Below are 26,140 nucleotides of genomic sequence, written 5' to 3'. Positions count from 1 at the left end.
TCCTGGTGGCGCTATAATGGGCCAATGTGAAAAGGGTGCCATTTATTCTTAGGTCGTTCACGGCAATCGGACACTGCATTCATGATTTGAGGCATTTTGTTCCAAAAATGTGTTTTACTAAATTAAACCTGCTGGTGGCGCTATAACAGGCCAATGTGAAAAAGGGTGGCATTTCTTCCTTGGCCTAGTGGGAATGTGTTTGTGAAATTTTGTTCAAACCGGCATTTTGTTCAAACCGGACCAATCCTGCAAATTGTGGAAGCGAACCTTAGCCAATGAGGATGGAATATGGGAAATCGGAGAGATCCGTGTTGATCACATGACTATAGAGATACTGTGTACCGATTTGCATGACGTTTGGATAAAATCTGTAGGAGTAATGTAAAAAAATGGGTTTTGCACAAATCGGCCTCCAGGTGGCGCTATATGAGGCAGAGGTTCTGAATTGGCATCCAGGGAGTGTGTGTGCACAGTTTCGCAGAGACCGGGCCAACGGTGCCAGAGATTAGCTGTTCACAGACGGACACACGGACGGACGGACGGACGGATGAACGGACGGAGGGTAAAACAAACTCTCTCGCCATGCCTTTCGGCCTGGCGGAGACAACAAGCTTGTTTTAAAATCAGCGGTTAAAAATGCAGAAATGTAGTCTAAGCCTATCCTGACCATATAGGTTTTGTGTTGTACTGTATGGGTGTTTAAGCCTGTTAAATGAAAATGAGAAATATCCCCTAGAATACAGCAGGTTAGTAACAAAACTACGCCTACTGCTCAAACATGACATCAAGGCATTTAGAAACAATAATATATCATTAAGTCATCGATCAATCAGTGTGTGTGTGTGTGTGTGTGTGTGTGTGTGTGTGTGTGTGTGTGTGTATGTGTGTGTGTGTGTGTGTGTGTGTGTGTGTGTGTGTGTGTGTGTGCGTGTGTGTGCGTGTGTGTGTGTGGGATGTTGTCGAGACTGAATTTACGAGCACGTTTTAGTGTCTTTAAACTGACTGCATCTTCTTTCTCCCAGTGGATTTATTGCTCCGTGAGTGAGTGTGTGTGTGTGTGTGTGTGTGTGTGTGTGTGTGTGTGTGTGTGTGTGTGTGTGTGTGTGTGTGTGTGTGTGTGTGTGTGCGCGTGTGCGTGTGTGCGCGCGTGTGTGTGTGTGTGTGTGTGTGTGTGTGTGTGTGTGTGTGTGTGTGTGTGTCTGTGTGTGTGTGTGTGTGTGTGTGTGAGTGTGTGATGAATGGACCTGCTGCCATCCATCCAGCGGTGAGTGAAAGAAAAGCCTTCTGGACAGTTAAACTACTGCTGGCACGCTGTCACATCATGGTCCCTGTGGGGGAGGAGCTCTTTAGCAGTGTGACATCTGTGTGTCACACCACGATGACTACTGTACTTAAGTATTTTTACTTTACTGGAGTATTTCCAATTTTCAGTACTTTTACTTCTACTCCACTGCATCTCAGAGGCAAATATTGTACTTTTACTCCACTACAATTATTTGAAAACTTTAGTTCCTAGTTACTTTGTAGATTTTGATTATTATTACAAAACATTACCCACTCCAGCCCTATATACATTTTGGCCATTTAAAAATAGCCGATCTACAAGCTCGTGAGCTTGTAGATCTGTTATTTTCAAATGATTTTTATACATTTTAGACATTTGAAAACTTGTGTAATGGGACATTCTGCATAATGAGTACTTTCTACTTTTGCTACTTTAAGTACATTTTGATACCAATACTTTTGTACTTTTACTCAAGTAAATGTTTAATTCCGGACTTTTACTTGTAACAGAGTATTTTTACATTGCATTATTGATACTTTTACTTACTGTAAGTCCCAAATTATGTCAACAAGACAACATTTTGTACATTATTATATCATATTTTCACTATTGTGAATTTCTGAACATGGCACACACACACACACACACACACACTCTACAGTTTAACCCAGCTCGTTCGCTCGCACGCACACACGCACGCGCGCACACACGCACACACGCACACACACACACACACACACACACACACCCAGCTCAGATTACGTACTTTGAGCTCCCTTCACAATTCAATACTGTTTAAACTGTCATCATTACATAAGCATACTTAACCTAAAATTAGCAGTAACCTCTGCTAATTAAGATTTATGCCATAAAAATATATCATCGCTGTCGGGTGTAAAACCTTGCGTGTCCAAAACCGTGAATTATGGGTGAGCTGGTGGTGTGATTTTATAGTATTTGGTGACATTGTTGTCAGGACAAAGAATAACATAGTTTTATTTAATGTTCTGGGTCTGCCTGGGCTTCAAGGTTAATGTCAACATTGTGCGTCTGAGTGCAAAACCATTTAATAAGTGTTGAGTTATAAGCGATGCTTGACTTTTAAAAGCTTTGCAAATACAAACTGAAGTGTTTATGGTTGAAAAGAAAAACGAGGTGAGTGTTCAATGAGCTTTCCTGTATCAGTGGTTCTTTATGTGGGGTCTGGTGTTGACCCCCCAGGCGTCCTTGAGGGGGGTCCCCAGCTAAATGAGTTAATATAGCATCAAGATCAGTTTAACCTCTTTATACATCAGCTATTTGAAAATCGCTGATCTACAAGCTCGCAACGTGTCGCACCTAAAAAGAACATTTTTTTAAACATCTTAAAAAACTTGTATGCATGGGGGTCTGTGGCAAAAAAAAAAATCAGCTGGGGGTCCGTGGCCAAATACATTTACATGTGGGAGTCAATGATATGGAAAAGTTTGAAAAACATAGCCATTGGTTCATGGTTCACAAAGTGGGGTCCGGGGAGATGTACTTTAATGCATTCAAGGACTCTGATGTGTATAATGGATTTAGCTTTGTATGACTTTGTATTGTGATTGTGCTTTTTGTACAAGTTGTTTGGAAGTTGTTATCAACACCACCCGATACCTAGAACTCAAGCCCATAGATTGGGCTCCAATCAGCACAAATAATTCCATACATTTCTGCCAGTTTGGCCATTCAGGTCTTATCAGCCTTTTCTTTCGGTGATTCAATGTTAACGCACGTTATCAGCCATTCCTTTGGGTGATTTGTCACATTGAAATACAGCACGAAACCCCATTCCAGCACCTGCCTCGACGGCACGCCTCGCTGATCATTAGACTTTCAGCCCCAACCTCCTGGGATTGATTCACGACGGAGGCGCGCCGTCAGAAGTGGAATTGAGCCACAAGAGGCACTGCCGAGCGAGCTCAGGCGAAAGGGGTCGCCGTGCCGAACATTGGGAAGTCCGATTCTGCTGACGCAGCGGCGTCCGAGTTATGTCCCGGAAGTAAACGGATGTACCGGAATTTGGCGGAAGTACCGCCCAAGTAAATTACGTAAACGCTTTACAAATCTGTTTACATTCTCCGTGAACGAAACGAGTGTCATGATTGGTCGAAAAAGATTGTTTCCGGGGGAAATACGTCCGACGGAAGTACTGCCACTACAGACACTCAGTGGTGGAAAAAGTACTCAAATTCTTTACTTAAGTAAAAGTACCAATACTGCAATATAAAAATACTCTGTTACAAGTAAAAGTCCAGAATAAAAAAATTACTTGAGTAAAAGTACAAAAGTATTGGCATCAAAATGTACTTAAAGTACCAAAAGTAAAAGTACTAAATATTTGAAAATAGCAGATCTACAAGCTCACAACGCGTCGCGACGCGACGCGTTGTGAGCTTGTAGATCAGCTATTTTCAAATAGCCTAGGTATAAAATAGGTTTAAAGTGGTTAATGTATGTTTCATTATATCATAGTTTATAGCTGAAAAGTAACTAGTAACTAAAGTTGTCAAATAATTGTAGTGGAGTAAAAGTACAATATTTGCCTCTGAGATGTAGTGGAGTAGAAGTAAAAGTATTGGAAATTGGAAATACTCAAGTAAAGTACAAATACCTCAAAATTGTACTTAAGTACAGTACTTAAGTAAATGTACTTAGTTACTTTCCACCACTACAGACACTCACTGCATTAGGTCGTGACCAGGCTCTTTTCTTTGCAGATGAGTAAGGCTGGGAACGAGGCTATGTCCTGATAGGGACAAAATCGTAAACCATATTTTGAGGTGAGCGCTTGTCCCAACTGCCAATCAAAGTGACTACTGGCCAATAACAGTGCGTCTTTTCCGGCCAATCACAGCACGTCTTTTCTGGCCAATCACAGCGGGTCTTTTTCCGCGACTTGGACAGGTCATGTGCCAATTACATTGAATCACCGAAATAAAAAGCTGATAAGACCCAGATAGACCTAACTAGTTGGGTAGATGGACTCAACTGGCCCAAATGTATGGGATTTTTTTGTGCTGATTTGGAGCCCAATCTATGGGCTGACAACGTGAAGATCGGCTGTCTACACGGACAGGGGAAGTTGTCTTACCTGCGGACACTATAAAAGGGACACGCAGTATACAACGCAGATGAAGGCTTGACGTTGTTCTGTCTGCTCTGCAGTATACCATGCCAACTTATACTATCTAAGTAAAAGTGCCTTAAAGGTATCATGACATTCACTTTTACACCACATTCAAAGTCTTTGTCCTGGTCCTTCAAAAGTGCACAAAAAGTTTTAAGTGAAAATTCCATTCCAGTGATCAATGGCAGGTGTTTTTCTCTCACATTTCTAAAGCCTTTTCAACTGCAATGAAAAAAGAAATCTTTGCCTGCGGGTGTCGCTGGTGAGGGATTTTGCCTGTCAATCATCGCCTCTGCTCCGCCCCCCCCCAAAGGAAAGGATAGGGGAGGGGAGGGGCGAGGAGGAGAGTGGGCGGGATTAATCGACTGTGACCTCACTGTCGAAGGGCCAAGCTCAGATTACTTTTCAGCCTAATAATTCAGAAAACCCCAGACCACAGAAAATCCACTGAATGTTCTAAGTTCAGGTTTTTTGGGTGTAATTGAGGTCATAAAACCCCAAATAAAACATTGAAAATAAAAAAAGTGAAAATGAATGTCATGATACCTTTAAAAAGGACAGTTCCGTGAGTGCTCGTATTAGTGCTTGAGATTTATTGTAAACTACCTTTTACATAATCCTATGGTGTTGTTAATCCATGTACAAACTAGTACACCTTTACACACCTTTACATATCAACGGACAAAAAAAAAATCTAAAAAACAAAAATAGCCGATCTACAAGCTCCCAGCGCGTCGCATCGCCAGAGCATTCAATTACGGAAGAAAAACATAAAAAGTTGTAAATATGGAGATTGGAGATTGGAGGTTTCAGGCCTGTGGTGTTAATCGATGTACAAACTGTAGACATTCTAGGAGGTGAGAGAAGGATCGATGTACACCACACTGCATAATGAGCACAAGCTGTACCGTCACTGCTATTGAACACATGTCTGTAGGAGGAGGGTCTGCTCTGGAAAACATTCATAGATGATGTGGCCTGAGTCTCTCACACACGCAGCAGGCACACACGCACGCACATGTGCACATACATGCGCATGCACGTTCACAAACACACACACGGCCGCACGTTCACACACAGAAGGGTGTCATTAAGGGTGTTTTTTGAAGAAGGGGTGCCCCAGTTTGTTTGTATTCTCATCCATGGACACTGGCCTGGGGGGCTCAGCTGGAGGTCTATGGGTGAGATTGACCCATATGAGGACTACAAAGCCTTAATGGACTGACATTAAGCAAGATGTATTCAGCTTTAACACTCAGCAGACATGAAATCCACGCGTGTCTGTTATGACAATATTGTCTCAAAGCAACTGGAAAGAATGTGTGTAGGTAATTGTCCTTACCTACATGAACCCTAGCAGCATCCCTATTCTGGACATGTCATAGATGAACAGATCTACAAGCTCACAACATTGATTGATTGATTGAACACCTTTGTCAACAGTACAGCAGTACAGTCAAAAAAGCCCAAGCAGACAGACAGATGATGAAGCCCTGCAGACAGACAAGATGACGAGACCCATGGAGACAAGACAGATGAAAAAAAACATATCCATGAATTCAAGTCTCCATGGGGTGACTAGTCGATAGGAAAAAAAAGTGCATTTTTGGGTGAACTATCCCTTTAATGTTGTATACTGTACCATGTGCTGTTTACATTTCTGACTAACAAGGTATTCAATCAAGCCATCAATCAATGCAGACAGCAGTCTGTGTGTGTCGTTAGTCAGTGGGGGGTCCATCAAGCAGCCTCCCATCGATGGGGGTCCATCAAGCAGCCTCCCATCGATGGGGTCCCATCAAGCAGCCTCCTCATCGATCGGAAGCTTCAGCCTGCTGCTGATGAGGCAGAGTTCACCCAGGATACAAGTACAGCATCACTCTAGTCTCTCTACCACCAGTGGTGGGAAGTAACTAAGTACATTTACTCAAGTACTGCACTTGAGTACAATTTTGAGGATTTTGAGGAAACTTTAGTTACTAGTTACTTTGCAGATATAAATATAATTATAAAACATACATTAAACACTTTAACCCCATCTTATACCTAGGCTATTTGAAAATAGCAGATCTACAAGCTCACAACGCGTCGCGATGCGACACGTTGTGAGCTTGTAGATCGGCTATTTTCAAACATTTTGGTACTTTACGTATATTTTGATGCCAATACTTTTGCACTTTTACTCAAGTAACGTTTTGAACACAGGCCTTTTACTGGTAACAGAGTATTTTTATATTGTGGTATTGCTACTTCTACCTAAGTAAAATATATGAGTACTTCTTCCACCACTGCGGTTCACCCAGGATACAGCTAAAGCATCACTCTAGTCTCTCTTCAGGAGGGTTGGGCGGGTTTGTCATTTGGACAAATACCGTGGCTGTCGGGGGAAAATCTTGCATGTCCAAAACGGTTCACTTTTTTCATGTATTACTTTTAAAACATTAACTTGTGAAAATAGTCGATCTACAAGCTCACAACACCTCGCAAACGAGGCGTTGTGAGGTTGTAGATCTGCTATTTTCACTACGTTTGTGTGACACTCTTGTATGATTAATTTTTCCGTCCCAATTTAATTTGGAAACCTTTTCGACAGAAAAGGGTATATTACTGTTAATACTGTACTCACCTCATGAAGCCTTGAATTCATGGGGAATTTCTTTATTGTTTTTGGTCAAATTCATGATCCAATATTCCAATATTTGATTAATTTGATGGAAGTAAATAGGAGGCTACTCGAAAAGCAACACTATGTAACTTTGCTCTTCTACCCTGGATTTGAACCCGGTTTCCTGCACATGCAGGTGCTGACATTTTTACCCTTGAGCTAATAGAGCCGGCCTGCTTGCTCAGGGGATAAATTGAATTTTGACCATGAGGTCAGAATTTGTGTCCATAGACATGACCTTTGACACGATCTAAATGTCTCAATAGAAGAGCAGGGAGACTAAATACAACCACCCCAATTGTATAAATTATATTATATTAACCAAACAGTTTGGAAAATATGACATTGTATTAATTTTTTAAAAAGTTATATAGTGAGGCTTTAACAAGTATATAGCAATACTATATGTACAAAGGGAAGCACGCACATCCAAAAAGTAAAACTTACAGGTGCTGGGCAACAATACTTGACGAGAAGAAAAAGATGTCCGAACACTGTGTGAACGGGACGACATCCGGTCTCTGCACGGGAACACGGGCGGTGCCATAGATATAGAAACCTAGATACCTCATTGGCGTCTGCAGTTCGTTGGAGCAACTGGTATCGCGGCCACCATTTTAGAGTAGGCAAGCTGACACTCAAAGTGACTACTGGCCAATCACAGCGCTCACAGCGCGTTGACTACTGGCCAATCACAGCGCGTTGACTACTAGCCAATCACAGAGCGAAAAGACCCGCCCCCATCTGCCTCTGATTGGCCTACCGAACGCCCCCTTCTGTGACACACGCGGAAGCTTGGCCTACTCTAAAATGGCGCCCGAGATACCAATGCCTCAGAGCCGAAGGAGGCCTTTATATGTCTATGGGCATTTTTTTTGCTGATGGGTACCCAGATTGATAAAAACTAGAAATAAGCCTGTTCAGGAAATAAACTTAAGTAAACTAGCAAACACACTAGCAAAAAAACAATAAAAACTGAACTAAAATTGGTGAAGTCCAAATGAAAAATTAAATTAAATTAAATTAACTAACTAACTAACTAAGTTAAATAACTAACTAACTAACCCTAACCCCTAACCCATTGATGGTGAATTTCCAGAAAAAGCAATCAGCATGACAGCAGCCAGCCACTATGAAACAGCAGTATAGGAATAAAAGAAGCACTTTTTAAAACCAACTGTACATCCAGCACACGGTCATTTCCATAACTCCAAGGATGCTTCATATTCATTCAACCAAAAGCTACACTACGCAATTTTAATATTCAGATTAATATTTTTTCTGACGACCTTGAGTCATTTCAAATCTTCCTTTGAAACTGCTGACTGACGTGTTTATCCGTAACACTTTGATAAACAGCAGTTGTGCAAAGTACAAACATTTTTGTGGTCAATACTTGAGGGGGCCGTGTTTTTTCAATTACCTTTTTTCATAAATGTTTTGTATATTTGAAAACAATTATACTTTTTAGCACTTTTTCCTCCACTATAATTATTTGAAAACTTTAGTTACTGGTTAGATTAAATAAGTGTTCCTTCAGCGTTATGATGTTACAGTACGAGGGCCACTACGAACATTCTAATTTGAGATTAAAATGCCGTCGTTTGTGTTGATTGATGTGCTTTTCTATTTTAGTTTGAGCATTAAAAGTGTTTGCTGTGATTCGGTTGAGGATTAGCGTTTATATTCCAGTTAAGATGTAAAGGCTTATTTGTTCTTCAAACAGAAACGTCATTAACTCAGGCAAGAGTTGTTTTTGCATCACTTAGTTTTCAACACCATTGCTGGTAGTGTGTTAAAGTTTGTGGTGTAGTGTTTTGTTATTTATTGGCCAAGGTCTTGTGAGACACACTCTGTTTACAGCTGTGTTTAGAATAAGTAATACTTTTGAAGTGTTATCCCAGAATCTAACACAATGAATGTTTCAAAGAATGTTTGTTTACTTATATTTGCAGTGGTTCCCAAACATTTTAGCTCAACACCCAAAAGAGAAACCCAAACTAGTGAACATAGCAGATCTACAAGCTCTACAGCAGGGATGTCGAACTCATTTTGGGGTGCGGGCACATTGGTCAAAAGGTGACTTGATGTGGGCCGCAACCAGTTGCGGACGCGCATGCGCGCTCACACACATTCAGTTATACAACATAGTTTTTCAGTCTATTGTCTCAGTCACTGCCACAGTGCCACTAACTACAGTATATCACTTTTTAAAATATATATTATGAAGAAGAATAGCTACTTTAATTATTGACATTAAAAACAAACAATCAAATTTGTAAGGAGCCCCAATAACCATTTTAAGTAGAACTAGAACTAGCTCCTCGGAGCACAGGTCTCCGCCAGGTCAGGTAGGTTATTGTGGCCTCCTGGTGGCGCTATAATAAGCCAATGTGAAAAGGGGCGGCATTTCTTCTTAGGCCTTGCACGGTAATCGGACACTGCATTCATGATTTGAGGCATTTTGTTCCAAAAATATTTTCAAAATATTTTCACAGTATTAGAGAACTTTAAAGCCAACTGGAGAATGGCAGATTCATTCTTTCCCATTGCAGTTCTCAGGTGATCTCTGTGAAATTGTGTGGTTTCGGTAAGAACACACGCAGTTCCACAATCGATTCTTGGTTCTTAACGCGACATTCAATTTCATTCGACTACGATCAAGGAAACCTGTAATGCAACGGCAGACATTATTATATTCAACATGGTTCTTGGTATTAGACGGGGATTTTAATCCTGTAAGACCGGGAACACATCTGTGTCATTTTAAGATTTCTTTGGCTATTCAAAAATAGCAGATTTACAAGCTCATAGCGCAGCACATGAGCTTGTAGATATGCTTATTTTTTTTATTGTTTGAAAATGTGCAAATCTTTGACTATAATGTTTTAAAGCGAACATTTTTAACTCTGATCTGTGCTTCTGGGATACTTATTTTGAAGCCCCCAAGAACCAAAGATTTTAGTTTTAAAAAATTGCTTTAAAAATATATTGAAAGAGTTGCACACATTTTCACGATTTTTCAAAAACAGCAGATCTACAAGTATGAGCTTGTATATCTGCTATTTTTGAATATCCAAAGTAAAAAGTAACAGTTTAAGTGGTTACACAGATGCGTTCCCGTTTTGAATGGGTTAAGAAAATACTACCTGACTGTGTTTCTGAGTTAGTTAGCTGCCTATTTGATCCTTTTTGGTATCGTCTGTTCTCAGTGCATGTGTCAGAGGCACCTGAATATTCAAATGACAATATTCATATTCAAATGTTCATGCATATAAGCATACAGGGCTCTAGGGCGGTGCAGGGGTAAAGTACCTGAGTGTCCACAAATACATGGGTACTATTCACCTGTTTCCTAGGCTGTGTGTTTTCCACTTCCTGTCAATTTGATCCAATGAAATCCAATGAAACTGGTCAGATGACCAATGATATCCAATGAAATCGACAGGAAGTGGAAAACACACAGCCTAGGAAACAGGTGAATACTGTTTGAACCCACCGCGGTGCATCCGGCTATAGGACGAGCGTCTACACCATAGACTGTCAAAAAGAAATGGACAAAGTGACGCCCGTAGACTCTACAGACCGTAAATGAAGCCTATTTATCAGCGATTTCAAATCCGCCATCTTTCTATATCCCGTCCGAATACGCAAATAAGAAACCGGAAATGAATGAATGCTATTGGTTGGGACCAGAGCGGGGGGTGAGGAATGAATGCTATTGGCTGTGTAGTGTCGTGGAATTCTGGATCAATCGGCAAGCGATGAGGCACATAAGTGTCGAGACAATATTCTAGGTGGAGGTGGTTATGCTTTATGTTACATGATATCATGGTCAGAAGTACATTAACCCTCTAGAACCTGAACTATGAAGGAAAGGTCAGAAAATTCAATTTTTTTGAAAAGGGACACTTTATTGGGTCCTAAAACATTTTTGATTTTGTTTTATTTTTTTTAACATTCCTTTGTATCATTTATTTGTTGTATCATATTTGATACAAGGGGTATTAAAAGGGGTATTTCAAGTCGGTTTTACTGCCTCCCCCTGGCCAGCCGGGGCGCCTGATGGAGGGGAAAGGAACTGGTTGGAATAACGTGTTCCTTCCACGTGCTACGTCCTACCAGGGAAACTCTCCCCTGTCAGGTGATAAGAAGGTCAGTTGGCTCTCATGCATTGAAGGAGGCATGAGCTCGGCCCTGGCCTCCCTAGGTTGGCAGAGGGAGTGTAGTTCCCAGGATTACATAGAGATTGGCACTGGGTGTAAAAAATAGGGTTACAAAATCGTGGGATAACATTTTGAAACAAAAAAAAAATATCTAGTCGGTTTTAACATTACAAAAAAAAATCTTTTAGACCTGTAGTATCAAATATGATACAAATCGTAAAGGACTATAGACCTGTAGTATCAAATATGATACAAACACTTTTGACATCATAAAAAACAAACTCAAATGCTAAATTTTGAGAGCTCTTAAGTGCATTCAAGTTATCCAACACTTATTTCAAAATATTAGTAAAGATATACTAGGAAAACGTACCCGAACTGCTTAAAAAATAATTGTTTGTTAGTAGTGCATCAACCTCTCCTGTTTAGTTGATGGCAGCCATTTTGGGTCAGACCACCTGAGGCTCTGTAACTACCTGCAGTGCAAATGGTATGGTCCAGGGGGAAGTGGGGATGTGTCAGATATGATACAACAGGTTCTTGGTCCAAGTATTGATTACACTGATTTATTAAAAAATCTGTGTAATGTGTGTATCATATATGATACGTTTGGTGACATAGGGTTAACACTCATGTCAGTGGTACGGTAGTTCTGCCAAGAGCTCAGGGCAGAGATCATAGTTATACTGTAGCTGCTTCAAGGACAAACTGAACCATAACAAGATAGGCTGTACCAAAACAATAGCTAATTCAGATTACTACCACGCTAATAACAAAAAGGAATTTGACGCTGTTTTTAAGAGATTGTAGGATTTGAAGATCGAAAAACAACAGAAAAAGAAAACACAGCTCACGGTAACTAAAGCTCCACTGGCTAAGAGAAACGATCCACTAGCTGTGGATCGTAAAAACTATTAAACAATTAAAAGAACGCTTTTTGAAACGCTTCCGTCTTCCAAATGGAATTCTGGGTAACGCAGGAATAAACAAACGACCTGCAGTGACGATAATGACCAGCAGAGGCTGCTAAAAATCGTTATTTGTGGACCTGTATTGTATTACTTTAATAACACGGGCTAGGAAGGTTGGACGGCGACAAACTAGATACCTGAGGAAAGTCCACTTTGAGCTGCATCCAACACATCCTGCATCCAGCACATCCTGCATCCAGCACATGGTAGGGCAAAGCCTTACCATTAGGCCGCTAGGGGCAGTTTACATTTTTTGGGGAGTGTAATAGATTTTTCATAATTATTTTTCTAGTCTGGAGAGGGCACTTTTTTACCAACGGACACGAGCCCCCTTTCATGTCTATGTGTGCACGTGCCTGTAGGACGGAGTTGCTATACATGTACGTCCTCACGGTGGGGGCTCCTCACTAGTCAGGCGAGCCAGATACCGTATACCACCGCCGTGGCGACACAGAATCGTGACGAATAACCAGTATTGCAACATGAATCGACTAACTATAAAACATTCAGCAAGGACGGTTCTCCATAAACAATCCCCACAGTCTGCTAGACCATTGGTTCTCAAAGTGGGGTCCGGGGACCCCAGGGGTCCTTGAGGGAGTCCCAGGGGGTCCCCAGCTAAATGATAGTTAGGAACCAAATGGACCCTTATGGGTCTGTAACTCTGAGAGTGTACAAATTTGCACACTCTCAGAGTTAAAATAACATTGATTTTTCAATAGAAATTGGGGTCCCAGAGATATAAATGCCATTAAATGGGGGTCCGTAGCCTAATGATGCATGTCAAACTGGGGGTCCTTGAAATTAAAATGGTTGAGAATTACTGCTAGAGCCGTACAAATCTTCTCTTATGGGGGTCCTTGGCATATCTTTTCAAATGGGGGTCCGCGGGCTAAATAAGTGACAATTTGGGGGTCCTTGACATGAAAAAGTTTGAGAACCACAGTCTGCAAGACAGCCCCGTTTTCCAGTCCAATACGTGACGTAGGCCACACAAAGTAGTTTAACCCTTTCAAACCGGGGGAACGTATCTCTAGCATTTTAGATTTATTTGGCTATTCAAAAATAGCAGATCTACAAGCTCATAGCGCGGCACAGAGCTATTTTTGAAAAAAAAATAAAATAATGAGTGCAAATCCTTGAATATATATTTATTTTTTAAAGCAAACATTTGTAAAATATTTGGTTCCAGGGACTTCCAGAAGCAAAGATTTGAGTTACAAACGTTCGCTTTGAAAATAATATTTTCAAAGCGAACGTTTGTAACTCAAGTATATTGAGTATATATACTCAAAGATTTGCACACATTTTCAAGATTTTTTCAAATATAGCAGATCTACAAGCTTGTAGATCTGCTATTTTTTTTACAGTAAAATATATATATATATTCAAAGATTTGCACGAATCTTCACGATAAAAATAAATAAATAGCCAATATACAAGCTCATAGCGCGGCACTCAGTGCCGTGCTATGAGCTTGTAGATCTGCTATTTTTGAATAGCCCAAAGTATAAAATAAAGGTTATATACAGCTCAAATCTAAAATGACACAGAGATGCGTTCCCGGTCTTAATGGTTTAAAGCCTTTTCTCTGATCCTGCTGGCCTTATACATTTATGCAACGATCAATTATGAGTGTGTTTATGTGAATGACAAGGGGGGGGGGTGGGGGGGGGGTGGGGGGGGGGTGGGGGGAGGGGCGTTCTGTTCCTCTGGGGAGCTGTCTGTGCACAGTGACTCCTTACTAATAGTGCTGATCGCTGTGTTTATGTGTGCCAGACGGCCGTCCCACTGCAGGAGCCTCCTGGCAAACCCACAGACCCACAAACCCACAAACCCACAGACCCACAAACCCACAAACCCACAGACCCACAAACCCACAGACCCACAAACATGAACCTCCAGCTGAAACTTCAGGTTTGATGCGACCATCAACCCTCCTCCCACTCACTTAGATCAGTGATTTGGGACCCCCAGGGGAAAAAGAAAATAGACGATCTACATTGTAGTTATTTTTGTTAACCCGGAACGCATCTGTATAACCACCATTATCCTATACTTTGGCTATTCAAAAACAGCAGACATACAAACTCATACCGCGGCAGATCTGCTTTTGAAAAATCTAGAAAATGTGTGCAAATCTTTGAATATCTCTTTTTTCAAAGCGAACATTTTTAACTCAAATATTTGCTTCTGGGGGATCCGTGGAACAAAATAGTTTGAGATGGGGAGGTCTGCGGCCAAATACGTATCATCTTGGGGGGTCCTTGACAGAAGTGTGTCCAGTGCAGTTTTCACAGTGAAGCCATGTTTTTGTTGAGTTGTCAGGATTTGCCACAGCAAACTGTAATCCTCCTCCTGACACAGAACAAACCAGAGCTTCTCTGTGACGTGATCGCTGTGACTCTCACCGCTTATAATCTCTGCTGTGACCGACACGATTCCACTGGTGGAAGAAGAAGACGAAGGAGTACTCTAGCAATATCACAATACATCGTTGGATGTCAGGTGGAAACCTCATATGTCCAAAGCTGTTACTTTCCAAGATTCAAATAAAAAAATAGCAAAAGTAGCAGATCTACAAGCTCGAATGTAGATCTGCTACTTTTGATGCTTTTGTGTGACGCTGTAGTGTGATCGAGTAAGGCGTTAATTTGCGGGAAAACTGAAAAAGTTAAAGTATTGGAGATAAGAGGTTTCTGCCCGACAGCAGTGTTATGGATTTGGCTTTTCCTTGTGGATCCACCATGTTGATGTGGATTGTACTTGTGAAAGATATACCGGCCCCTTGTGGACCAAGTGGTTGAACCTATTGTCTTATTTTTCCTAAATTTCTCACAACTTTGTTCAACTTCATTGTGATTCTTACCTACTCCTCACCACTTCTATCTGGAGGAGAGGAGAGGAGAGGAGAGGAGAGGAGAGGAGAGGAGAGGAGAGGAGAGGAGAGGAGAGGAGAGGAGAGGAGAGGAGAGCATGAATGCATGGGTGAATGCAACAGTACTTGAGTAAATGTACTTAAGTAAGAGAGGAGAGGAGAGGAGAGGAGAGGAGAGGAGAGGAGAGGAGAGGAGAGGAGAGGAGAGGAGAGGAGAGGAGAGGAGAGGAGAGGAGAGGAGACAGAGCATGGGTGAATGCAAAAAGCCATGAACTAGCTAGACTCCAAATCAATCATTTCCTCAATAATAAACATCCTATTCACAGCAGCGTTCCCCCCGGGCAGGGATCAAATATTAATACCATCGGAAAAAAGAAGTTGTACATTTTGTCTGTATGAGCCACAGAACACCGATTTGAAAAGCAACTTCAAAGTGGAGCGGAAACACTCAGACCCATAATAATCAGGGAGAACTGCAAGTTTCTGAGAAAAGTGGATTATGAGCATTACCCCAGTAAAGGAGATAGATAGATAGATAGATAGATAGATAGATAGATAGATAGATAGATAGATAGATAGATAGATAGATAGATAGATAGATAGATAGATAGATAGATAGATAGATAGATAGATAGATAGATAGATAGATAGATAGATAGATCAAATGTGCTTCCTATACAAACCCATTGTAACTCAATTTTTGCCATGTTAGACTAATTGAAAACACCCGTCCTTGGTTCTGATGACTCATATTGTCTGTTTTTTCAACAACAACAAAATCATTATAAAATAAAATACATTTGAAAAGTAATCGAAAAAACACGGTCCCTCACAAATTAAAAGGACAATATCAGTCACCAGAACCAAGGATGAGTGTTTTAAATGAGTCTAACATGGTTAAAATGGAGTTTGAAGTTACAATGGGTTTGTATAAGAATGTGTCTGATAAAATGAATATCAAATCTCTAAATACTGAATCAAGCTACTTAAAAACTGTCTGGGATGTTCATAAAAGCATGAGTAAAATGACCCCAAACATGTTTGAAAGTGAAATATCCCTTTAAACTTTCCCAAAGAGAAGAAATATGAATAAAAGGTATGCTTGGAAATTGGTCTGAAAATTTCGTAAAGTATATGCGATTTGAACATGCACGGTACATCATTATTAGATCTACATTTACCCTTCAACTTCTTGTTTATGCCCAAAATGACTGGCTATCCCCACGGGGCGTGTAGCAATTTGTGGCAATTGTTGAAATAGCTAGGCCTGAAATGTTCAAGCAAATGCATTTATATTTATAAAGCACACATTTATTCTAAAGTAGACAATTTAACCTAGAGGTGCCCAGGGACTTATCAGGAGCCCACTCTTGTGGTTACAGTTCTACTTTGTGGCATTATTTGCTACTTTTACACAAGTATAACATCAGAGTAGTTATTCCGGGCAGTGATGAATAAGCACAGTGATTATGTTGATTGAAAGGTTCCAGGCTGCAGATGAAGGCAGATGACTGACTGTGTCATGAGCAGTGGTGTAAAGTAACTAAGTACATGTACTCAAGTACTGTACTGTACTTAAGTAAAATGTTGAGGTATTTTTTACTTTACTGGAGTATTTCCAATTGTATATATTTTTACTTCTACTCCACTGTATCTCAGAGGTAAATATTGAACTTTTTACTCCACTATAATTATTTGACAACTTTAGTTACTAGTTACTTTGAGCTTGTAGATCGGCTATTTTCAAAGGATTTTTATACGTTTTTTGCATTTGACATCTTGTGAAATGGGACATTCTGCATAATGAGTACTTCTACTTGGTACTTTAACCCATTTAGACCTGAGGCCGATTCTAAAAACGCCTTCTAAATCCTTTCTGAAAAACTTAAAATATCTATTCAAAAATTGCAACAAATGTATGTTGCTATATACTGTACAGACAAGAACCCCAAAAGGGGTTACCGTCCAAAAAGGTATAGTTACACATAGGTATAGGTATAGTTACTTAACCCCAAATGTTACTTTTAGTACTTTAAGTACATTTTGATGCTGATACTTCTGTACTTTTACTCGCGTACATTTTGAATACCCGCCTTTTACTTGTAACAGACTATTTCGACAATAGGGTATTGACACTTTTACTTGAGTAAAACATGTGAGTACTTCTTCCATCACTGCTTCTTACATAGCTACTGTAAGTATAATAACATCAGAGTAGTTATTCCCGGCAGTGATACATAAGCACAGTGATTATGTTGTGTGAAAGGTTCCAGGCTGCAGATGACTGAGTGATCCATGCTGTGCTCTGTTGGACTCACAGTAATCCTCCTCTACACTTTCCCTGCTGCAAAGGTCCTTCACACTGCACAGCCGGCCTGTCAAAGCTGCTTAGCCCAGACAACTGCATTTCCTCTCTGTCTGTCAGCCACAAAACCTTAGTATCTTCACCACGTTTCAAAAAAATGTTTAAAGGGCTAGACCACTGTGGGTTGTGTAATTATCTTGCCTGGATACAACTCCAAAAGGTGGGCAAGAAATCTAAAATAACTGCTCCATTGACTAGATGGACTAGATTAGATTCTTCGCCTATAATGGCAAACCCAAAACAGGGATGCCATGTTCAAAGTGGTTAAAAATCAGGACACATCGACCCGGTATAATGTTCTATACCGGAGTTATAAAATAAATAAAAGTCAAATAATGACATATGGACCAAACTAATATATCAGTCAGGCTCTAGTAGCTGCGGTAGCATTGGTCAACATTTTGTGGGCAGCAGCAGCAGCTGTTAGTATTCAAAGTTTTGACCCGAGGAATGCATTCATGCATTTTGTAATGTTCTGCTCACCTAACCCTCTGTCTCCTTCAAAATGCCCAACAGGCACTAGCTTATTACTACTTTTCATGTTAGTTTGAAAAAAGTTTTCAAAATGTGTCAAAATATTATTTTTTCGAAATAGCCGACCTACAAGCTGAGCTGACAACATGTTGCAAAGTCGTGAGCTTGTAGATTGGCTATTTTTCTCTCTGCATGGCGACTCGCTCCCCTAATGGCTCGCTTGGCCGGTGCCTCTTGTGGCTCAAGTCCGCTTCAGACGGCGCGCCTCTGTCTGAAGTTTTTGCCTAACTAGTTCCTAACTTCATATCAGTACTGAGCGTTCCGCTGTGTCTGACCAGGTTGTTGTACCGAGCGTTCCGGTTACCCCTTCCAGCACTGCATGCTAGTCAGTGTTGATTTTGACAGCAAATTTGTATTTAGTTTTAGTTATAGTCTATTGAATAAAATTCCACTTAGTTGTATTCATATTTTAGTCTTCTGTTTATTTTTAGTCTAGTTTTAGTCGACTAAATATCATAAGATATTAGTCGACTAAATCTACAGTTGATTTAGTCGACTAAAATGTATGTTGGCGGTGCCTTGATGGCGTTGTGATGCCTGCTTTTACACTTGGCTGCATGCTGAAAATAGCAGATCTACAAGCTCACAACGCGCCACAACGCGACGCGTTGTGAGCTTGTATATACTGTAGATCTGCTATTTTCAGTGCGCAACACCGGAGTGCTACCAAACATAAAATGACTTTTAGTTCTACTGGATCTCTTCTCCACTAGTCTCTCACTAACATTTTAGTCTAGTTTTTATTTGTTGACAAAATTGGCAATATATTTAGTCTTAGTCATCACAGCTTAGTTCTTATTTAGTTTTTCGTCAGTGAAAAAAGGTAGGATACAATTGTTTCTCGTCATAGTTTTAGTCGACGGAATCAACACTGGTTGCCAGTCATACAACCGTCTCATCTCAGTGAGAGAACAGACAGTGATCCTGATCAACTGTTTTTCTTTCATGTTCCAGCCTGTTTGATCCAGGAGCACCGATACTTATATAACTACTTTGTAACCACTTTTCTCTCCTGTGAGCACCTGGTTGTCTTGTTTTCTCCATCTCATCTATTAGTGTTCGTGGAACTTACATTGTGTGAGGCTATAGATACCATTAACCAAATGTTGGTTCCCAAACAATGGGCTGGGACCCAATTTGGGGCCACATAACCATTTTTATGGGTCGTGAGTAAATATCCCCTTTCCTAATGAAACATGTTTAATTATTATTGCAAAAGATTTTCAAAATGAAAAAGATTTTTTTCAGACAGAACAAACAAATCATTCATAAAAAAAGAAATCATAGCAGATCTATAAGAATAGAAAATAGTAAATCTATAAACTCACAATCAGCTATTTTCACAGTTTTTGAAATAGGCGTTAAGTTGTTAATTCATAATGTATTTGTGTAGGTTTGGGTTCCGAGGAGACACCAAATGTCTCTGCTGAAAAGTCTGAGGACCCCTGATTTAAACCCTATATAATACTTCATTGACTGGGGTCCCTCACGGGTCTGACCCATACCTTTTCTTTCCCCTATACACTTAATGTGTTAGGCTTCATGTGGTTCAACGTATAACCTAACATTATAGCTGCATTGGTCAACATTTTCTTAAGAACTTCAAAGTATACTAATTTATGTTAGTTCCTCTGATCCAGGCCGCAAAACAATCGATTGATTCACCATTAAAATAAACATACTCTGAAAATGCATGTGACCCACCCATCAAGATCCAAAAAAGGTTGAGAACCGCTAGTCTATAGCGACCATGGGCAGCATACGGCCTGAGGGCCAGACCTGGCCCCTGGACCATCACAATCCGGCAAACTCATGCCATCCTCAAAGGAAATCAACCCCCCCCCCCCCCCCCCAACCAATCGAAATTATAAAAAGGCAGCAGATTTTTAAGCAAAATAATGTATAACTCAACTCCAAGTATATGTATGTACAATTTGAGTCCATAGAGTACCTGCATTCCACTGAAGCAGGCGGCTGAATGGAGCCTGTACTCTAAATATCAAATGTTTATACTTGTGAAACAGTCTGCACTTGAGTGCATGATTATCTAACATAACGCCACGGTGTGTCATCTGTATGAAGTGGTGCATCAGACAACTGACAACAGCACATAAATAGACTAATGTAAACGGTTGATAACGCCATCGAGGTGGATTGTTTTATGTAAGCAAGCTTTCCATCGTTTCAACATACAGCTGTAAAAAATAAAGAAGAAAAAAATCATAATAATAAAAAGTCAGCATTTCGCGTCCACCAAATTCATGCAGTTTTAATATCTTCTCTGTCGGGTGGAAACCTCATAATTGTATTAATTAATATAATATTATGTCCAAAACTGTTCACTTTTCAGGATTCAAAAATCAAAATAGATCGACAAGCTCAAGTCGTGCTCGACAAGCTCAAAACGCGCCGCTTCGCGTCACGTTTCGCGTCACGTTTCGAGCTTGTAGATCTGCTATTTTTGATACTTCGTGAAGCACTAGTATGATTAATTTACGGAAAAACGCAAAAAGTTAAAATACGGAGATGGTATGTTTCTGCCCGACAGTATCGATATAATTCAGCACTATGTTTCGGCCCTTCGCAATTTTTTATCGGAGTCAGTATTATTATGCAGTGGTGTAAAGTAACTGAGTACATTTACTGAAGTACTGTACTTAGGTACTTTTACTTTACTGGAGTATTTCCAATTATCCGTACTTTTACTTCTACTCCACTACATCTCAGAGGCAAATATTGTACTTTTACTCCACTACAATTATTTGAAAACTTACTTGTTTTATAATGTTATTACATTATAAAAAATACATTAACCATGTTAGCCCTATTTTATACCTAGGCTATTTGAAAATAGCCGATCTACAAGCTCGCATCGCGACGCGTTGTGAGCTTGTAGATCTGCCATTCTCAGTACTTTTACTTTTGGTACTTTAAGTACATTTTGATACCAATACTTTTGTGCTTTCACTCAAGTACATTTTCAATTCTGGACTTTTACTTGTAACGGAGTACTTCTGCATTGCAGTATTGATACTTTTACTTAAGTAAAACATTTGAGTACTTTTTACACCACTTATGGCCGTCTGGAAAAAAAAAAGATGCTGCCCAGTGCCCAGCCCTGCTCTCCATCCAGCCTGTTTGTGACCCGAGGAATGCATTCATGCATTTAGTAATGTCCAGCTCACTCTCCCCTCTCTGTCTCGCTCAAAATGCCCAACAGGCAACAGTGACCCGACCGCTGAACAGTGTCTCATGATGCCTCTTCACTCTTTCTTCACTGTTTCTCTGCCTTTGTAGCAGGATGGATGAAAAAAGAAAAAAGAGAAAAAACGCTGAGAAGTGATGGTCCTCCTGCCTTAATGGTCTCTCAGTACCTCCACCTCATGAGCTATTTGAAATTCTAATGTTTACCATCCCCTCCGCCTCCAGAGTCACAGAATAGAGCCGCAACTTCTTGACAAAGTCATTCCATAATTCATAACGTCTCTCCTCCTCTCTCTCCACCAATGTCCAGCCATTCTGCCATAAATAAAGCACCAGATTTTCATCTCTGTGTGTGATATGATAAATAACCTTTAATCTGTTACGACCGGTAACTCATCTGTGTCATTTTGAGATATATTTGGCTATTCAAAAAAATAGCAGATATACAAGATATACAAGATCTTGTAGATCTGCTATTTTCGTGAAAATGTGTGCATATCTTTGAATATATATATTTTTAAAGCGAACATTTGTAACTCAAAGTTTTGCTTCTGGGGATTAATGTCTTCTAAATCCTAACAGTTAAAGATAAACTAATAATTATGTTGCTATAATATCAGTGGTTCTCAAACTTTTTTCATGTCAAGGACCCCCAAAATTATATGCATTTGTCCACAGACCCCCAACTCAAAATATTGTGTTCCAGGGACCCCCAGAAGCAAAGATTTGGGTTAAAAATGTATATTATATTGAAAGATTTGCACACATTTTCACAATTTTATATTTACAAATAGCAGATCTACAAGCTCATAGCGCGGCACTCGGTGCCGCGCTATGAGCTTGTATATCTGCTATGTTTGAATAAGAAATCAAAAATGACACAGACGTGTTCCCTGTCTTAAAGGGTTAAACAATGCGATATCTTGCCCACAAGAAAGATAGATGCAGAGAAGAAGAATAACCATTTGAGCATAAATAACCTATTTACATTCCCACACATTATTATGGTATATTATACCATTACCATACATACCAATGCTGTCAGGAGGAAACCTTGTATGTTCTAGACCGTTACTTTTCCGGAAAGGAGAAAAAAAAAACAGAATCTCCAATGGATCCAACGTAGTTATTATTATTTTAGTTGTGAATGCATTTCATTGGTTCAACATAAATAAACTCCACACATACACTCAACGACTTTCAACCCGACCTCCTGATGGTGGGCATGTCATTATATAGGGCCCTATCTTGGGCCCATTATCCCTACACGTATTAGCCATTATTTGACTATTTTTAAAAACATTTTCAAATAGTTCAACTAGCCAATCTATGTCGACACGTCGTGAGCTTGTAGATTGGCTATTTGAACTATTTCAAAAAGTTTTTTTTTAAATAGTAAAAAAAAATTGGCTGATACGTTTAGGGATAATGGGTAAGGCGATGCCCAAGATAAGGCCCTATAGGGAAAATTATACATGTTTGAAAATGTAAAAAAAAAAAAAAAAAAAAGTACCGGAAATTTGCCGATCTACAAGCTCACAACTCTACTTTTGCATGACACTGTGCAAAAAAGAAAAACACGTTAAAAAGTTGAAATATGGAGATACAAGGTTTCAGTGGTGTAAAGTAACTAAGTACATTTACTCAAGTACTGTACTTAAGTAAAATGTTGAGGTATTTTTACTTCCTTTGCAGATATAAATTATTATATTGTAAAGCTATACATTAACCACTTTAGCTCTATTTTATACAGGCTATTTGAAAATAGCAGATCTACAAGCTCACAACGCGTTGCGATGCGACGCGTTGCGAGCTTGTAGATCTGCTTCTGTGTACTTTTACTTTTGGTACTTTAAGTATATTTTGATACCGATACTTTTGTACTTTTACTCAAGTAACATTTTTGAACACAGGGCCTTTTGTGGTGTTGATACTTTTACTTAAGTAAAATATCGGAGTACTTTTTCCACCACTGCAAGGTTTTTTTGCCTAACAGCAACGCTGCATTATACTGAGCTACTTTGTCTGTATGATAATAAAGCCCCCCCCCCCCTCCCCCAGGCGAGGCAGGGCAGCCATTGGAAGTCCAACGTGTCCTTGTCTGAGAAACCACAGCCAGTGAGGGTCGTGTCCCATTAATCACACACTGATTATAGTATTGATCTGACACAACATGTGTTGTATAGGACATTGGTTCTCAAAGTGGGGTCTCAAAGTGGGTCCCCCCCCCTCAGGGGTCCTTGGGGGGTCCCCTGCAGCGAAATTAGTCAATATAGCAGTCACACTCATTTTCACCACTTTAACCATAAAAGCTTTACTCAAAAGCTTTACTCATAAAAATAGTTACTCATAATTATAGATTGGATTATCAGTCGCATTTTTTAAATAAAATGTTTCCGGCAAGGAAACAGCCCCAAATTCCACATTTAACATTTCGGATTAAATCCCTCAATTTTAAACCTGTATATACTTTGGCTATTTAAAAATAGCAGATATACAAGCTCCGAGTGCCGCGCTATGAGCTTGTATATCTGAATTTTTTTGGAAAAATCTTGAAAATCTGTACAAATCTTTGAATATATATATTTGTTTTTAAAGTGAACATTTGTAACTCAAATGTTTGCTTCTGGGGGGTCCCTGGAATAAAATATTTTGAGATGGGGTTCCGCGGCCAATTATATTATCATTTTAACGGTCCTTGACATGAAAAAGAACCAGTTGAAAGGCCTCACCACCACACTGGAAACATATACTGTATAATATAGGTCACTGCTTTGTTTACGTGATTTAGAGCGAACATGCTTTCTAACGCCACGAACATAAACAGTGTTTATTATAAACCATTCAATCCGGGAACGACCTCTGTGTCATTTTAAGATGTCTTTGGCTATTCAAAAATAGCAAATCTACAAGCTCATTATCGTACACGTTGTGAGCTTGTAGATCAACTATTTGAACGTGTTTTTCAAAATAGTAATAAAATGGCCAAAAGGGCCTGACTGCCACTGCACAGCATTCTGTAATACCCTCCCTCTCTAACCATTCAATCCAGGAAAGCATCTGTGTCATTTTAGATTTCTTTGGCTATTCAAAAATAGCAGATAATGTAGATCTGCCATTTTTGAAAAAGAAAATCGTGAAAATGTGTGCAAATCTTTGAATATATATATACATTTTTAACTCAAATCTTTTCTTCTGGGGGTCCCTGGAACAATGAGGCGCAGTTTACGGAGCTAGTTCAGGCCAGGCAACTCAAGGGATTGGGGCAACCGATCAGGTGACTAGTCACATGCACTTTCCTCCTGATCGGGTGGTTATAGGTACTGCGTTGTTACCTGCTCACTCTGGCTGCCCTGTCTTGCTGAGCTGACGTGTGTCGCTACTACAGCTGCTGCTGCTGTTTGCTGAGATCCTGCTACCGCGTTCGCTGCTTACCTGCTGCTGCCCATGAAGTCATATAAACTCATCTCCTGGTCGTTCGTACTCCTCGCCATGTCCTCCTCCTCTAGTTCCCGGCTGGTAGTCCAAAAACAGCTGGGTACCTACGTATGCTGCTGTCCATGAATAGTCTCATATTGTTCTCGTAGGTGGTCATTCGGCGTCGTTGTTTCTTGGTTGATGGTTGTAATCATAGCTACTCAGCTGTGTGCTACTGGTTCTAATCGTGGTATTACTTTCTTTACTTAAGTAAAAAAAAAAAAAAAAAAACTAAATTAAATTATGGCTAAATCGCTTGCTAAACGCTCAGCTCAAAAGCAGTAGCGTTCGTCATTGATCGATATCAGTATGGTCAACTAGAGAGTGTAGAAATAGAGTAATGACACGCTTGATTCCGCCGCAAAACGGGCTATAGTTCCAAACATTGGGACCGCCTCATTGAGTTAAACGGAGCACTTCCGCATTCCGGGCTATAGTTCCAAACATTGGGACTGCCTCATTGAGTTAGACGGAGCACTTCCGCATTCCGTTCTTACAATGGGAGTCGACGCTAGTGTCAGAACTCTCTCTATGGCACTGGGTTGACGGTAATTCACCAACAGTGTTGCTTAAGTTGCTATGTTTTCTTATCGTAAGCAACGATGGGCTTGGGGTTCTTTATGGTCCCCAGTTTAGCGTGTATTTGTGCAAAGTAGTTCACTTTATCTCAAGATTGGGTTTCTAGACTGGTTGCTTGCTTCTCTCTCAAGAGATGACGTCACCGATCTATCGTTCACAGAGGAACGGATCCGCGCTGATATGGCTGGTAAGTGCTACTGCCTTGGTAGAGAGAGGGCATGGCTTCACTTTGTGATTTGCTTTGCTTGTTCTGGCTCTATGTTCAGATTAATATCTTTATGTACTGGTTAAAACACGGATATGCTCAGTTGGCTGCATCTTGCTTAATTTATAGTTTAATGTATCATGGTAGTTCTGTGGCTTTAGACGGTTCTCTTATTCTGAAGAGCTCGTCCACCGGATGTTGTTTGAGGCTTATAGTTGATGACCGAACACTTCTCTAATCTCTACCCATGAGAAGGAGAGATGGGAAGCTAACTCGTGAGTAGCGTTCAAGAAGTAGTTGTTAATGCTGCTAGAATTCATTGAAATTGATTTAGCATTTATCTATAGGAGGTTTCGTTTTGGCGTAGGGCTGGAACGGATGAACTATTACGTTATGGGATAAAGGGATAAGTTTTGTTCCGTAGTCATGCTGTCTGACTCTATGATTGGTTGACTTTTCTGGTGTAACCTGGGAATTGTAGTCTTGCTCAAGCCTCCGGCGTCAGATCAGTGGTTATGATACAGGCAGAGAGATTTTATTCACGTGCCAATCGTGGCATAAGCTATATTTATTATTTTATGTAGTCTGCGTGGTAAAATAAATTTCAATCAGGCTGGATGGCATAAGATGTTGTTAAGTAATCTCAGTAAGCCACAGCAA

General features: G+C 40.1%; 1 protein-coding gene across 1 annotated transcript in view; it reads right to left on the bottom strand.

Annotated features, from left to right (window-relative positions):
- Positions 1-24,713, bottom strand: part of LOC308082313 (uncharacterized protein) — a gene marked incomplete at both ends in the record, with an annotated part of 162,441 nt that extends 137,728 nt beyond the window's left edge. Inside the window, 3 exons of the mRNA XM_080424030.1 lie at positions 13,984-14,042; positions 14,613-14,684; positions 24,655-24,713. Coding sequence (XP_080280156.1) covers positions 13,984-14,042; positions 14,613-14,684; positions 24,655-24,713 — 190 coding nt within the window. The remainder of the gene's footprint in view (positions 1-13,983; positions 14,043-14,612; positions 14,685-24,654) is intronic.
- Positions 24,714-26,140: the final 1,427 nt, after the last annotated feature.

Source organism: Gymnoscopelus braueri, assembly GCF_963280865.1.
Source record: "Gymnoscopelus braueri genome assembly, chromosome: 1".
NCBI classification, from domain to species: domain Eukaryota; kingdom Metazoa; phylum Chordata; class Actinopteri; order Myctophiformes; family Myctophidae; genus Gymnoscopelus; species Gymnoscopelus braueri.
Note: the sequence above shows the minus strand (reverse complement) of the source record. Positions and strands in the feature narration are given on the sequence as shown.